The 15,187-nt window shown below is 42.3% G+C and overlaps 1 protein-coding gene across 10 annotated transcripts in view; it reads right to left on the bottom strand.

The window, feature by feature from the left end:
- The window catches only part of Cadm1 (cell adhesion molecule 1), a 337,201-nt gene that overhangs the window by 27,848 nt on the left and 294,166 nt on the right, over nt 1-15,187 (bottom strand). For 8 of the 10 annotated variants that reach the window (XM_052759320.1, XM_052759277.1, XM_052759291.1 and 5 more), the window contains one exon: nt 5,347-5,379. The exons of the other annotated variants lie outside the window; for them this stretch is intronic. In XM_052759320.1, coding sequence (XP_052615280.1) covers nt 5,347-5,379 — 33 coding nt within the window. The remainder of the gene's footprint in view (nt 1-5,346; nt 5,380-15,187) is intronic. 10 annotated transcript variants of the gene reach the window in all.

The raw sequence follows: 15,187 nt of genomic DNA, 5'->3' as shown, positions 1-15,187 counted from the left end.
TGCAAAGTTTTCCATTAAGAAGCGACAGACAGTTGATATACACCTCATTAAAGCTGCAACTGTCATTTTTAATGACATAAACTTTGAAATACACCAAATCATCTGGAATCCCAGCTTAGATTGTGTTCCACACTAAGAGGCCATCTAGGCCAGTGGTGGTAAATTTGTTTTTGCAGTGCGATTGTTTTTATGAATCTACAGCACATTGTCATAGTTGGATAATTTCTGAAAAAATATAATTAGAAGAGTTTACCATAGCACTGGGTGTACAAGTGAGGAAACACAAAATCTACCTCCTAGAATTGCTTTGGCTTAGGTATTTTTCTTTCATGTTAAAAATTAGACTCTTCTCATTTTCTCAAAGAAAATGACAAAGATGCATTTTATGAAGCAGAGAATATTTCTCAAAAGGAAACATTGTGATTTAATAATAAGTGGGAAATTACTTCTTGGTTCTTCTATTCAAAATTTCCTATCATCTATTCAAGCTCTTTCTAGTCACTTTTAATTAAAATGCATGCAATGCATTTCTTTAAACTCTGTTAAACAAATGAAAGTTTACTTTTGTTACATATGGATTTTTTTTTACAATTAAGGAAGTCTTAAGGTGCAGACATGATAATTTAATTTATGCACGAAGGCTATCTCTTCTGAAGAGACTCATGTTTGGCTTTCTCTGGTGTTAGAGGTGGTGTGGTTCAGGCTAAGCACTGTGCACATCTGGAGTTGGTGTTTCTCCTTCTTGACAGCACCTGCTGGCTTCTCAAATGGTTGTGATGTGGCAGTTTTAAACCAGAAGAAAAACTTCAAAGAATTAGAATCAGTCAGAAATCCTAGCCATTTCAATAAATGCAAAAATCAAGTATACCTAAAGAGGCTCCTGGGTTCGATTCATCAGGTTATCATATACAGATATTACAGAAAATTATGAAAAAGAACAATTAAATAAAATCCCTAGGAAAGAAAACCTTGGCCCACTGGCCTTAGTACCATTCTCATTAGGAAGAACAAAGTAGGCGATGGTCTCTCTCTTACCTACGCAGCACACATCTGATCACTTGGCCATGTCATGGAAACTGATACTTCCACCACCAGCCATAAGAGTTCAGACGCCCCCGGTAGTGTTAATCTAAAAGCTCAGTCATCCTGTTCTTCCTGCTTTGTCAGCTTTGGTGCAGAGTTTTTCCCTTCTTCCCATTAGCAGAAATTTGGTTCACGCCGTTAAACAGCAGCACACAGTTTCCAAACTGCATATCAAGGCTGCAACGCAATCTTCAGGTCCTGCAGCCATTCGTAAACCTCTTTAGCTTTGTTCTTGGGTAGAACATACAATGTCTGCAGAGTCCCTTGACTGAATGACAGCCTCTGAATGCCATTGTTATGTACTCATACAGAGAGATGTACAGAGGTACATACACAGACGGTGGACATAGCGGTTGTAATCATGTGCACTGCTGGCTAGTCTTCTTTCAAACGGGCTTAAGAATTTCCCCACAACTGAACACCACATAAGATAAGGACATAACAACTGAGTGCTTTTAGAAATCTATCAGGGTCTACACTAGTCATGGATCAGGGGAAGGGAGACTCATGGGGAAGTTACCTAAAGACAGGCAGTGGTCTGGGGTGTGGCTTGTTCTCTAGCACTGGCCAAATACTTTGAAATCAAATTGGAAAAGAAGAAATGTTTCAGAGGGGTTCTCAGTTCCAGAATGAATTAATCTATTTAAAAACTCATGTGGGATATGGAAATCCATGAGATAGTCAGCCTCCTCTGCCACAACAGGTAGAAAAGGCAGGCTGTGTTAAAAAGAGTGGAGAGAAGGGGATGGGGGAGGGAGGGAAGGAGAGAAAGAGAGAGAGAAAGAGAGATGGAGAGGGAGAAAGAAAGAGAGAGAGAAAGAGAGAGAGCGCGCCCTCCCACCCGGAAGCCAGCTGACCGCAGCAGTGCAGCAGAAGCACAAGCGCTATTCCAGCCCATGGGCATGCTGTCACCTGACCCCTCATGGGGCCAGGGGGAGGGGAGGGAAAGGGAGAGGGACACACAGGACAGAAAAGAACAAGGCACAAGACATTTAAAAAGAAGTGCCCACATGGAAACAGACAAAGACCGTCACACGCACCCACACACCAAAGACTCAGGATAATGACACACCACCCGTGCGCTAACCACCCATGCAGGTCTGCCAGCAGCTTCTGACCACGAGCTATCAGGATTTGGCAGTGGTTTTTTTCTTTCTTTCTTTCTTTTTGTATCGTTCAACATGCACACAACACAGGTTTTCTTGTTTTTGTGTTTTTTTTTTAAAAATCTTCCCCTGTGCAGGCCTTTAAGGATGAGCTCCAAAACCACAAATGCTCAAGATCCTTATTCAAAGATACCCCTTGTGTCAGCCTTGCCTAAAAAATCTCATTCTTATGCTCATATTTATCTTTACTCTCAGTGAGATCCTTAAACATATATGGTAGTGAATTGTTGCTTCGTTTTCTTTTGGAGAAAATCCATTTGGCTTTGAATCATGCCCATGCACTTCCAACCTTCCAATACATGCTTATTTCAATCAGTTATTGGTAAGAACAAACAGTCAACATACATGAACAACTAGAATAAACTTCATACATACGCTAGCAACACAAGCTTGAATAAAATACTTTAATGAGTCTTCAAAGGGAAATCTTGAAAGGTCTTTTTTTTTTTTTTAAATATAAGAAAACAGCAATATGGAAAGTCCAGTATAACACTTTTAAGACCCATATGATGGCCACATCTGGAGGACCTAATATGTCTTGTCATTTAAGTTGCTAAGTTATCAAGCCATTTCAATTTTTTTTCCCTGGGACCAGGTCATCCTAAGGACCTGCTCAAGGTCATCATCAAGTGAGTGTCGGTCATATGGTTGCTGTCTGGTGAAGCAGGCTCTCTAGTACTAGGATTAAATCCATTCTATAGCAGCATGTCCTTGCTAACCTGCTTCCTCCATCTATAGTCCCCACCACATCCTGTTACCCTTTACAACTGACTTGGAAAATTTCTTCCCTTTTCATCAAGGAAAATTTCAGACGTCACTTTGGTTTTCATTAGTGCTTTTGGCTGTGGGCTGCAGAGTCAGCTGGTCAAAATGGTGGGGGACCCTCTGAGAAGTGACTGTGAGGGCCAGGGACAAGTGGAAGACTAAATTTATAAAGGCATTATGCAGGGAACAGCTGGGATTATCCTCCACTTCTCTGGTCCTCTGCTGCTAAGGAGTCCATGATCAAGAAGGCTGTTTGCTACTTCCTCACACCTGTTAGCCTCACCCTACATCTCTGGAGTGATGTTGCCAAATAAAAAGACAGTGGCTGCTTCTAGTGGTCAGCCCTGTGTCCTCCACCAGTGTGCTAACTGATCCCAATCCAAGCATCAGAGACTCCTTTCCCTTTCGATCTCTTGAAAGAGACAGACTTATTAAAATGAGTAGCCCCAAATCAAAACTGGCTTCTAGTTGACTTTTCCATTTTCAGACCAGAGGACAAATTTTCTAGTTTGCATACCCTGTCCAGATGTTTAAGAACAAGTTCCACAAACATTAAGTGCATGGATTTTATTGAGGGACCTAAAACACAGAACTTTTAGGAACCTAGGTTGTACCTGACCATGGAGTTAATTATAGGAAGCCCAAAACTTAGAGGACTTTAAAAAGAATAAAACAAGCTGGGTGGTGTTGGCGCACGCCTTTAATCCCAGCACTCGGGAGGCAGAGCCAGATGGATCTCTGTGAGTTTGAGGCCAGCCTGGGCTACCAAATGAGTTCCAAGAAAGGCGCAAAGCCACACAGAGAAACCCTGTCTCGAAAAGCCAAAAAAAAAAAAAAAAAAAAAAAAAAAAAGAATAAAACAAAATCTCTTGAACTACATTAAAATCACCTTAAAGCTCTGAGGATAATCAGTAAAAGTCAGAATGTACTGAATAACTAAGTTTAATGGGGTGCAGTGGCTGAGATGTAGCCAGTTCTATGGACATCACTTTAGAACAAGCACATTTTATAACTGACTGATTTCTCATGACTATCGAGTATACCTGGCTCCTTTAATTACTGAATGGACATTAGGACAGAATTTAAGTGCGAGTAGGTTGGAGAGACCCATCATTTCCTATCTAAGTCTGTGTTGCTTTGAGAGAGAGAGAGAGAGAGAGAGAGAGAGAGAGAGAGAGAGAGAGAGAGAGAGAGAGAGAACGTGAACACCTTGCTGAGCTGACCCAGACTAAGGCTCCAACAACAGCCCAATATAGGTTTGACTCACAGGTTTCCAACTTCTAAATTCTCAGACATAGTTGTCTAAGGAAGTCAGTGTGGGCTAGATACTATTCTTTAAGCTGAATGAACACTACAGGGCTGGCTGATCACCTCTTGTCACTTAAGTGATAGATTTTTACCCCGCACAGCATGTAAAGTGATTGAAGTAGGCCCTCTCACAGATGATTCCCTTGGATTCGGTTATTAAAATGCAGCCCCCTTTTAAAATAACATATGTGCTCTAAGCACAATCTTGCCAAGGTTAGAGTCGAGCTGAGTAATAATAATATTCAGATGAAACAGGACTCTCACTTTCTGATTGGAAAATGAGGAAGGAAGGAAGGAAGGAAGGAAGGAAGGAAGGAAGGAAGGAAGGAAGGAAGGAAGAAAAGTTAGTTGACCTGTCCCCATTGGTAGTCCACTGGTGACAGGGGAAGGAGATAGTGTATCCTGATGTCCCTGTCTGAAGATTATGCATTCAGTTTTTATTCACCTTTTGGTTAAAAAACAAAAGCAAAAAACTTAATCCACTTTCTATTATTTGGCTTGCAAAGTACCACACACCAAAAACTTCCTTAAAACCCTACTTCCTGCTTTTCATATGGACTTGGGAACGTTCCTGGGGAGCTGTTTCCCACCCATAAACATAAGCTTAAACGAAGAGAGACTGGGGAGGCTGGGTGGATGCGTTCATGGAGGAACATGGCCTTTATTTCAGATGCTAGCTCTGTAGACAAATAGTACTTTATTTCCATTTAACTGAAAACAATTTTTTGAAGTCTCATTTATTCCGAGGTTTGGTGTAGCTTTCTAAGTAGGAAGAATGGGTGATGGACACCCTGCCACCAGAGAGGAGGCCTCATCTCAGACTGCAACCACTGGCCACTGAACTCACAACAGAAATGACAAGACTCAGTGTAATATCAAGCATTAAAACATTACGGTGCATTTATTATGAGATCAGTCTCTTTGGAGCCTGAGTTCCCTTGAAGACTGCATTTCTCTTTTTCCCAGGCTTGCCTTGCCTCTCAGCAGCGCTGAGAAAGTAGATAAACAGTAATGTGATACCAACCGTGAACTGCTGGTTCTGTCGTCGCCGTTGTATCTACAGACGGGAACAGAGGGTTGGAGCAAGGGAAGGAACAGGAGGAACGGCATGCAAAAAAAGGGAGAATGGAAAAAAAATGGAACAGATAATATATGAGCAAGCTTTCAAAGACCACCGCGTGACAAGCAATACTAAATGAGAAGCAAGGAGCATCTGAAGTGAGCGCACTGTTTAAGACATGCCTTGAGCTCAAAGCTGCGAGCCAGGGAGGAAAACAGTAAATTCTTTGGTTCTGGGGGTCTTGCCAGGACACACGTGTTGGCGAGTCAATAGTCAGGAGGACATGCAAAGTGATGAGAAACACCAGTGCAAACCCAGTGACTGCCAGATGGTTCTTAAAGCACCGAAGCCCAGGACTGCACAGAGAAGCTCGGGTGGAAGGCCGGTTAAACAATGGATTCAGACATTCAAACATTGCCTTTGTGTGACCCAACCCACCCGGGCGCTGGGGCTTCTGGACTGGCTTAAATTAAGCATCACAGGAATCAACTCCACTTTTAGGAAGACACTTTTCCAGCTGATGCTCAGATGCTCATAGCTGAATGTGCAACATAAGGATTCAGGTTCTCCATCTACTGTATTATTTCATAAGAAGTTAGCTGGTAAGTTCAAATCGTGGAGAGGCCGTGGGAGTGAACATGTTCAAGACATATACACACACACACACACATTCACAACACACACACACACACACACACACACACACACACACAGGCACACACACACACATACACCCTGGATTCTTCACTCTCTACAAGATACGTTATAATCTATGAAGCCTGTCATAAAAACACACATGTTCACACAACTGGACAAACATTGCTTGAGAATTTCCAAGTCTCAAGGATCCAGCCATCCCTGTGTTCAGTACCACATCCCCAGGTTTGGCGGTCAGGATTCTGCTGTCCTGGCTGGGTCAGGAGACAAAGCCATCACCTTGGTTGGCGCTCTCCCACTTGTGGCCTGCCTCTTCTACCGTTGAAGTTGTTGGAGTTTGTTCCTATCAGGTTGTGGCAATGGCTTCTCCTCACAGGAAAATTCCTCCAAAGCACTCAAGAAATGAATTTTCTCTTTACTTTTGGCTACAGAAAGGGGGTGGCTAGCTAACGAAGTGCACAATGGCATTCTTTTTCCAGTCATCTTAAACACAGTTCTTCTAGCATCCTAACATCAATGCACTAGAAACGCTTTCTTTTTCACTTCTGCAGTTTAAGTGTTTCTTGTACCAGCTGCTCCCTAGTCATAAGCTGCTGCTGGTGAGGTGGGACATTGAGGGTTAAAAATCACAAGCAATTCCCTGTCATTTTTATGATGGAGGTCTTTAGCTAGCAATTGCTTCTAATGACTCGAACTTGACATAGGCAATGTTTAAATGCACCGGAACATCAAACATAGAACTTATTTTGAGGGGGGGTGTTGAATGATCCTGGAGCTTCTGATGTATAAATATGACACATGAATTCACACTGGCGTTCCCCTTCAGTTGGCATGCTTTCTGGGACAACAGGGGCCCTATTTCCATAAAAAAATCAGAGCCCTTCTAAGGAGCCAGAATTTACCAGAGGTCTGAGAGGCCAATGCAGCTTGATATAACTGATCACTAAATTTCTCAAGGATAGAGGAAGGAGGGAAAACCATAAAATACACTGCAGAAGAATATAATACTTACTTACAAGTCAAGTCTGTGTGCCTAAAATAGCAGTGAAAACAACACAGGAAATTGTACAGTTGAAACAAACCCTACACCAGATCCTTAAAGATGACAGAGACATCTCCAGAGTTGAGACATCCGAGTCCAACATTGGTTTGAGGCACTTTAAATTTGAGGGGCAGGATCAAGGCATATTTGTATAAACATTCATATGCATGTAATACATTTTATGGGCAGGCATTGGCTCCTTTCCAAAACAGAAGAGGGAAAAAGCAATAAATGCTTTGGCTCATTATTTTTGTGGTAGCACTTCTAACATAACTTTTTTTTTTTGACCAGGTAAAAATTTCTTTAGTATAAAGTGAAAAAAGGGGGTGTATTAAAACATTAGGGTTAGAAGTCTCAAAAATCAGATCTGAGCATTGACCAACGATCCCAATTTACTGTCTTCCTGTATTACAACATTATGTCAACTTCATGACCAAATTAAACCAGATGAAGCCAGGCGTCAGCTCTTACATGGGCAGCAGACAATAAGTGCAGCCATAACCACAGTGCATTTTGCTCCCAACTTTAGGGATGCGAAATCCATCAATTGAACCCAACAGAAGAGAAAAGGGGATACTGAGGAAAAACACTCTAAAACAGTTAAGCAAACACATATTCAAGTCAAACAACATGATTACTGCAGTTGGAAATGGCAAACCTACCAGCAGCAAAGGATGAGATGCTGCAGCAGGAGCACAGGTGGGCTATGGGGTTTCAATCAGGATTAAGAGTGTGTCTGGGGAGCTATTGACTCTGTTTCTCACAGAGCATCTGGTACGCGACCTGAGCAGAGGCTATTTCAAGTCAAGAGAGAAGGGAAAATGCTTTAGAAGTGACTGTGTGCACCCCATGTGGTGGGGGTGCTAGGACAGGATCTAATTCTCCTTCGTAATTGCATTATGACACCACGTAGAAACCATAGACAGCTTGGCTCTGGGGTGAGTTTACAGAGCTGTGAAACATGATTTATTTGGGTGTCTTCATCAGAAAATGGAGAAAAGTGCAAGTCCACTCCCCAAGTATCAGCTTCTGGGGTGGTCACTAGAACATTTTATAATATTTTAATTTGGTGGGCAAATGTAGACATTTCTAATGTAAGTTATAAATGCAATAAATAGCTTAAAAATTAGTGTCTAACTGCCCTCACAAAGGTTTTTAAACCTTATTGTGTTGTCTTAAAAAAAAATCTTTGAGCTAGGTCTATGGGAAAAAGAGGTCACAAAAAGTTGAATGGGAGACATTGACTCTAATATACAAAAGGGTTTTAGCTAAACCATGTCTCTAGTTTTAATTATAGTGAGGGCAAATGCATCTGTGTATTATTTTATATGTTTAAAAGAAAGAAGCAAACAAATAAAACCAAGCCAATCTCTGTTCTCCCAAACGCCGAGTGTACGCAGTTTTACACAGTCGGCATTTCCTAGCTGTTTTATGAGTCTACAGTCAAAAGAAGGGACGTGAGGTATGCCCACACTGACTTGTGTGAAGTACTGGAAGGTATTCTTTTCACAATACTGACTTCCCTTCTTAGGCTCACAACCCTGCAAACAGTTAATGTGGCCCTGCCTCAATTCAACAAAACAATCACAGATATTGCACGTTGAGGTATAAGATATTTGCAAAATGAAAAAGCCACGGCAATGTGTGAGATTGGAGACAGTAGTCATTTAACCAAATAGCCAAGAATAGGGGAAAAAAACCCAACCTGCCTGAGAGGCAGCTGGGCAATATTTAGTTGAAACAGTCATGTGTAAGCCCCACTGTGGCCCATTCTAATCCTTTCAGATGGATTCTCTCCAACTTAGAATTGTTCATTGAGTGTGACAGACTGGGGGCTTAAAACTAATCCATAAATTAGTCTGTGGTCTCAAACACAACGGGTGCCATAAATGAAAATGAAAATCCTAGAACAAAATTAAATGCACCACCTTAAATACTTTCCTTACCAACTGATCTGTGATGTTCTTGCATTATGACAGAGTCATGGTAAGGCAGCAGGTGGCTATGTGAGACCAGGGTGGACATCAGAAAATGCCGTGGGTACAACCTGGAGAAACCAGCTGACCCTGGAGCAGCGCTTAGATGTAAGGAATTCCAACTCTCCTGTTTTGCCAGCCATAAGCTTAGAAGGAAGTGGGACAAGCAGTCTGGCAACATTTTAATACACTTTCCCCTAGTTTATTTTCTTAACCAAAGTCAATACGGAACCAACGGGCTTTCTTAATTGAATTCCTCTTCAGTCTCTGCTATGAAGGGGCTTTAAATCTCAGCACCAGGGCAGGCAAAGAATTCCCCTGACAATTTTACTTCATAGCTGTGCTATGCTTGCCAATATATATTAAATATGGGTATTTTTCTTTTTCCTCCCCCCACTCCAACCTACTTGAAATCTGTTGAAAGAAAAAATAAGTGCTGGGAAATTTGAGTTTGAAATGTATTTTCTACTAGTTTTCCAATTAATTTCCTTGCCATCTATGTTCTGCTTAATTAACCTACTATTCTTTAATGATGGAGGAAGTGGCTAAGAACAGAGCTAAGCTAAAAGGCCTAAACCAAGTGCCCTAGGACAGAAAGCTATTTTACAAGGGTGGGGAGGGGTGGGGGGATTAACAAGTATGAGTGTGTGTACTCACCTGTGTGGGTGCATGTAGAGACAAGGGGTCGACCAGGATGTCCTCAACTGCTTCTCCACCTCATCTATCTATCTATCTATCTATCTATCTATCTATCTATCTATCTATCTATCTATCTATTTTTGAGACAGAATCTCTCACTAAACCTGGAGCTCACCATTTTGTCTAGACTGGGTAGCTGTGCGTTCCTGGAATCCTCTTGTCTCTGCTCCCAAGGGCTGGGACTATCTGTACAGACTGCCACACCCAGCTTCTTTCAAGAGTGTTGGGGAACCCTAACTTAGAATATCATGCTTGAGGAGCAAGCACTTTCCCCATGGAGCCACCTCCCCAGCCCCAGAACAGCAGAAAGGGGAGCTGATTTTGTTGTTGTTAAGCAATTTCAAGTTTTGTTAAAAGCGTCTTCAAAATTGTTCACTCTGTGCAGCCCATGCCCCAGAGATCGTCTCATTTGCAAACCAGATGTTCTGCAAAATAATCGGAATCTGTAGAGTGGCTTCCTTTGACAGGGAAAACAATCCCTATGGCATTGTCTCTAAATGCCAGTGGGAAGGGACCAAGGGGTCAGGACACAAGCCAGGGGAGGGAAAGCTGGAAGTGCTGCAGGGAGTGATGGCCACAGAGAAAAGGGGGCGGGGCTCTGCAAGGCTGATGAGACTCATCTTGCAGGAGATCCTGGCAGACTGCCTTCATTCCCATGTTCGTGCTGATGGGAGAGCTCCAGGTATCACTTCTGAATCCCAAGAAATCCATATCTGTGCTACTGTTATCATGGGCTTCACCAATAGATGTTGAGCACAGAAACTGGTCGGATCTCTATCTCCAGGACTAATGTTTAAATAAAGAACATATACTCAGGAAAATTACCATGGAAATCGCAGAATAAAGACATCTCACCTCACCTTCCACCCCTCACTCTGTTAAAAAAAAATGTTGAATCTGATGACTTTCAATATCTGCGGTTCTCTTAGTTTCTTCTGCTCCTTCCTAAACCAGCATGGGTAAAGTGGTTGGATATGAGGCAATAGGTAGTGGGTTTACAATTACTGGCAAAATGAAAATGTAGACAGGACAGTATGAAAAGAAATGGACATGCAAAGGTGGTATAGTAGGTAAAAAGAGGCTCACTAATATTAATTAGGGCCCTAATAATATTGTTGTCCTCAGGCATACTGGCTTATCAGTCCCACTCTGTAACTGATGTAAGTGTTCAGCACATGAGGGGAAGACGGCATTAATGGAGTAGATGCCAACCCTAGGAAGAAGACAATTCAGTAAACGTTCTAGGATGAAGGATGTGTGTTTCCTAGAAAAAAAGGGGGCTTACTCTAGGCAACATAAATAGATACACCTTGAAGAGAGATGCTAGAAGTACTATGGGTTCTTCATGCTTAATTTCCAAATGCTACTCTTTCGTATCCACATTCTATCTGTTCTTTGATAGCACTGAGCACAGAGCACTTCTGTGATGCTCTCCTGCGGCACCTGCTGCCTTTGACACTTAATACTCCAGTTGCATGGCATCTCTCAACTGTACAGGAAGGAGTTTAAGAAGTCCTTTTCTGTAAACACTGTGGGTGCTCAATCTTTAAGGAATGCATACCTAAAAGCAGATCAGCTTATAGCCCTTGCACCCTGCCAATACCTGCAGCATAAGTGGAATCACTAGACTCAAACTTGGGGAACTGAGAGCTCTATGTGGAGCAAAGCTCCACTAGTACTTAGATGGCCACACCATAGACTTAACACCAAGCACACATGTCCTCTCCTTTACATCTAAGACACCGCATGCATGCCAGGTGTAAGTTCCCTTACTGGCATACTCTCCAAATACCACCGAAAGATAAAGCCTGTGTCTGCCTTCTTTGTAAGATCTGATCCACATTAACATTGAAAAAGCCTATCATATCAAGCTGTGAAAGCCTAAATAATAACATAGGCCTGAGGCTAGGAGTCATTTCCTCCCAGGTATATTGGCTTGAGTGCTTTGACACCAATAAGAGAAACCATGGTATTTCTTTTCCAAGAAACACTAAATATTTAATTGAATACATGCTTTAAAAAAAGAGAAAAACTCATTTAGAAATGACCTACTTCATTCTTATGAAAGGATATTTAAATGCGTCTCACAATCTGGCCTATAGCTATTCATTCTTATTCTAAGGCTGTTTTAATTTTTTTTTTTTAATTTATGGCAGTTGTGTGTATAGTGTGACCTACAGGTTGAGCTCCCCCTGGCCTGAATTTTGTATCTAAACTGTTAAGAGTGTGTGTGACTGAATGTTGAGAACTTTCCATGGCACTCTCTATCAAGTACCAGCCAGAACTCCGCCAGGCACAAACAATACAATATCCAGGTTAATTAAGGAGAGAAGCATAGAGGCTTCCCAAAGAAAGTTTCAGGAAGGAAGCCTGACCCAATGGAGAGGAAGAGGCTAAAGCTACCACCAGGCACAAAGACAGGAGCTGCTCCTGGCCTAAAACACGAGGGTGACTAAGAAGAAAGTTCAAACAATTCATCTGGTTTGTTCCTGTGCCATGGCATATACTTTCTGAAATGAAGAAACCCCATGGACAGCTTGATGTGATAAGAAATAAACCACTGAGAGTGGGAGCTTCTCAAAGCCAAGAGCTGAACAGAACTAAATGATCATAATGTCAATGAGCAGGAATGGTGAGAGAGATACTTTTGAAGCTTAGGACAAATGCCAAGGAGGCTCTACATGACTTCTCACCCAACTCTATCCTCAAATTGTTCTAAAGGCCTTAGCATAATGTCAGTGGAAAAGCTACAACTCTGCTGTTAGGGAAGATGGGTACTTTTTTTTTTTGGAGACAAGGCCTCACTATATAGACCAGGCTGGCCTCCAACTCACAAAGATCTACCTGCCTCTGCCTCTCAAGTGCTGGGATTAAAGGTGTGCACACCATGCCCAGCCTAAGTAATTTTTAGTACTTAACATACTGCAGCAAATTTTTCTTAGACATGGCTACCCTTCAGGTGCAAGTGACATGTCACCAGATCTGCTTCAAGTGGAGAAGACAGTATGCAAAGGCCACTGCTCTCCTAGGAAACACAAGATTGGGGGGGAGGGGCAAAGAAGAGTTGGAGGCCCATAGGATTCCTCCCTTCAAGGGTCTCCAGGATGGAGCTGTAGCGTGTTTTGAGAGAGTTGGGTGACTCGGAACAGAATGCCAGCCTGCCTTCCTAATAAGGGGAACACTTTCATTTCCCTGCTTAGGGAAGGTCAAAGATAGCCATGCAATGCTTCTTTTGGAGAAATCAGAAATCAACCAGGACCTTTTGAGGCCAAAACTATTTTTCTATCACATTTGTACGTTTTTCTGGTAATGACACTCTGACCTGGGGAATGGGTTTCAATTACTGCACTTGACTTAGGAGGAAAGAAATGGCTGACTGTGGCTGCTTCCTCTTTTTCTCTTTAGAGCCCAGCTTTATGTTACTGTCGTTGGGTTTGGCTGTTGAAGCTTTTAAGGCTAATGGCAACTGTAAACGTACCAAACAGTACAAGAGAGAGGAGGAGTGGAAATTAATTTAGCTATCCATTTGTCAGGATTCTATCTGGAAGATTCTTAGGAACCTATCTAAATCTAGAGGCTAGCCTGGACCTTTAAAATGGGACACAGAACCATCCAAGTCCATAACCTTTAATCTGTTTGGAGAAAGGAACAAACGTTAAATTCTACAGGTTGCTTTCTGGGCAAGATAAATATATAGAAGGTGGCTTGTTAAGACACAGTAACCCTGAAAGATCACATCCATTAAGGTGATGGATTCCACAAGGCTGTTTTAGTAGCAATTTTAGTTTAATAACTCTTGGGTATGTCACTGAAGATCTGGGCATTCATTACCACAGATGCATTTGGGGTGTAGAAAGCATTCAAGTGCTAACACCCATAGACCAAAGTACACCTGTGAGACCATCCTGAGTTATTTTGAATGGAGAGGACAGTGGAAGAGACAGAAGTAGACACATTCCAATTAAAGTCATCTCTGATGTGGACAGAAACATGGTGTTGTTTATTCTAAGAATTTCTTTTTAGATGGAATCTGTGCAGTCACAACTGTGATCATGATGAGTTGTAGATGTTGGAGGACCTCAGGGGAGAAGGAGGTCCTTGGGAGCAAAAGAGCTGTGAATTGGAGCAACTCAGGTGACTTGGGAGATTGATTGTGGTGATAGGGAAGTCAGGGAATGCTAACACTCTAAAAATCAAACCCTAGGCCAGTGATGAGGCCAGTCACACAGGAAAAGTGCTGTTCCACATTCAAGAAAATGGGGAGTTTATGCACAGAATGAGTGAGGACTTTATTGGCTTCAGAAGTAAACCCCTACAGATACCTACATAGAACCTTCTAGCATGGGAGGTATAAAGGCTGGGTCATACTTCTTCAAAGACGAACATACTGCTAATGATACCTACACCATTTGGTTATTTATTCTGACATCCAAAAGGCCTTCACAGGAAGCTACAAAACCTGATAAGAGAAGCACATGCTTAAAGAACTGATATATTTCAGCTGTCCAGTGTTTGCCTAGTATTCCAGAGGCCCTGGGTTCCATCCCAGCAATGCCAGCCAAACAAAACACAAAATAAAAAAGTACACACTCAGTCCAGTTTACTAACTAGAGAAGAGGCGAGGAACTAAATTCTTAGGAAGAAGCACCAGCAGTATGGATGCTGTGGACATCCAAGCAGAGGAGGAACATCTTTGATATGCTAATGAATGATACAGAAGATGCCAGCGATTGGTCTACTATGCACAAAACTGAGTTAACTAAGAAGCAAGGGGAACTGACAGCTCAAGCAGAAACACACAGACAAGAATCAGGAAGCAAATGTTCTAGCGGAACCAGCTTTAGAATGAGACACGACACCAGTTGATGGATTTTTCAGAAGGTGTAACATTTAGGACAGGCACAGATGTGTCTGTAACCAGTATTTAGGAAGCCCTTCAATGGTGGGTTATAGCAGAGTTCTGTCCCACTGCAATAGCTGCCAAGTGAAGAACACTTGGATTAGACGATCTACTGTAATCGGTACTGATGAGGCCTCCTCTCACTGAGCACTTTGCATTCTGTCATCTCATCGACTCTTGAGCAAATGGAAAATAAAACGTCTCCAGAAAAGTCAATGTGATCCTAGAAGGTGGTTGCTAGACATTGAGTGCTAAAGAGTAGAACGTGAAGAGCACCACGTGAGATATTCAGTGGGTATCAAGGAGTCTAGGGATGCAATGGCCAGACACATAGTTTAAAGGGACCTTGGGCACTAGCCAGGTAACAGACCTATGTGGTGGCAAAGTCAGTTTTTCAAGAGATTCTTTCCCCTCTTAGAGTGGACACTTGGAAGCAGCAGTTGGGGAAGGCCTGGTCTAAGAGGTCCTGCACACTGAGTTGGTACAGCCATGCAGCCGTGCTCTTTTGTAGACCAGAAGAATCCCAGTCAA

The sequence above is a fragment of the Peromyscus californicus genome, unplaced genomic scaffold, assembly GCF_007827085.1.
Source record: "Peromyscus californicus insignis strain IS unplaced genomic scaffold, ASM782708v3 Scaffold_11__1_contigs__length_118956290, whole genome shotgun sequence".
NCBI lineage: Eukaryota > Metazoa > Chordata > Mammalia > Rodentia > Cricetidae > Peromyscus > Peromyscus californicus.
The sequence above is the reverse complement of the archived record's forward strand: the minus strand, read 5'-3'. Positions and strand labels throughout refer to the sequence as shown.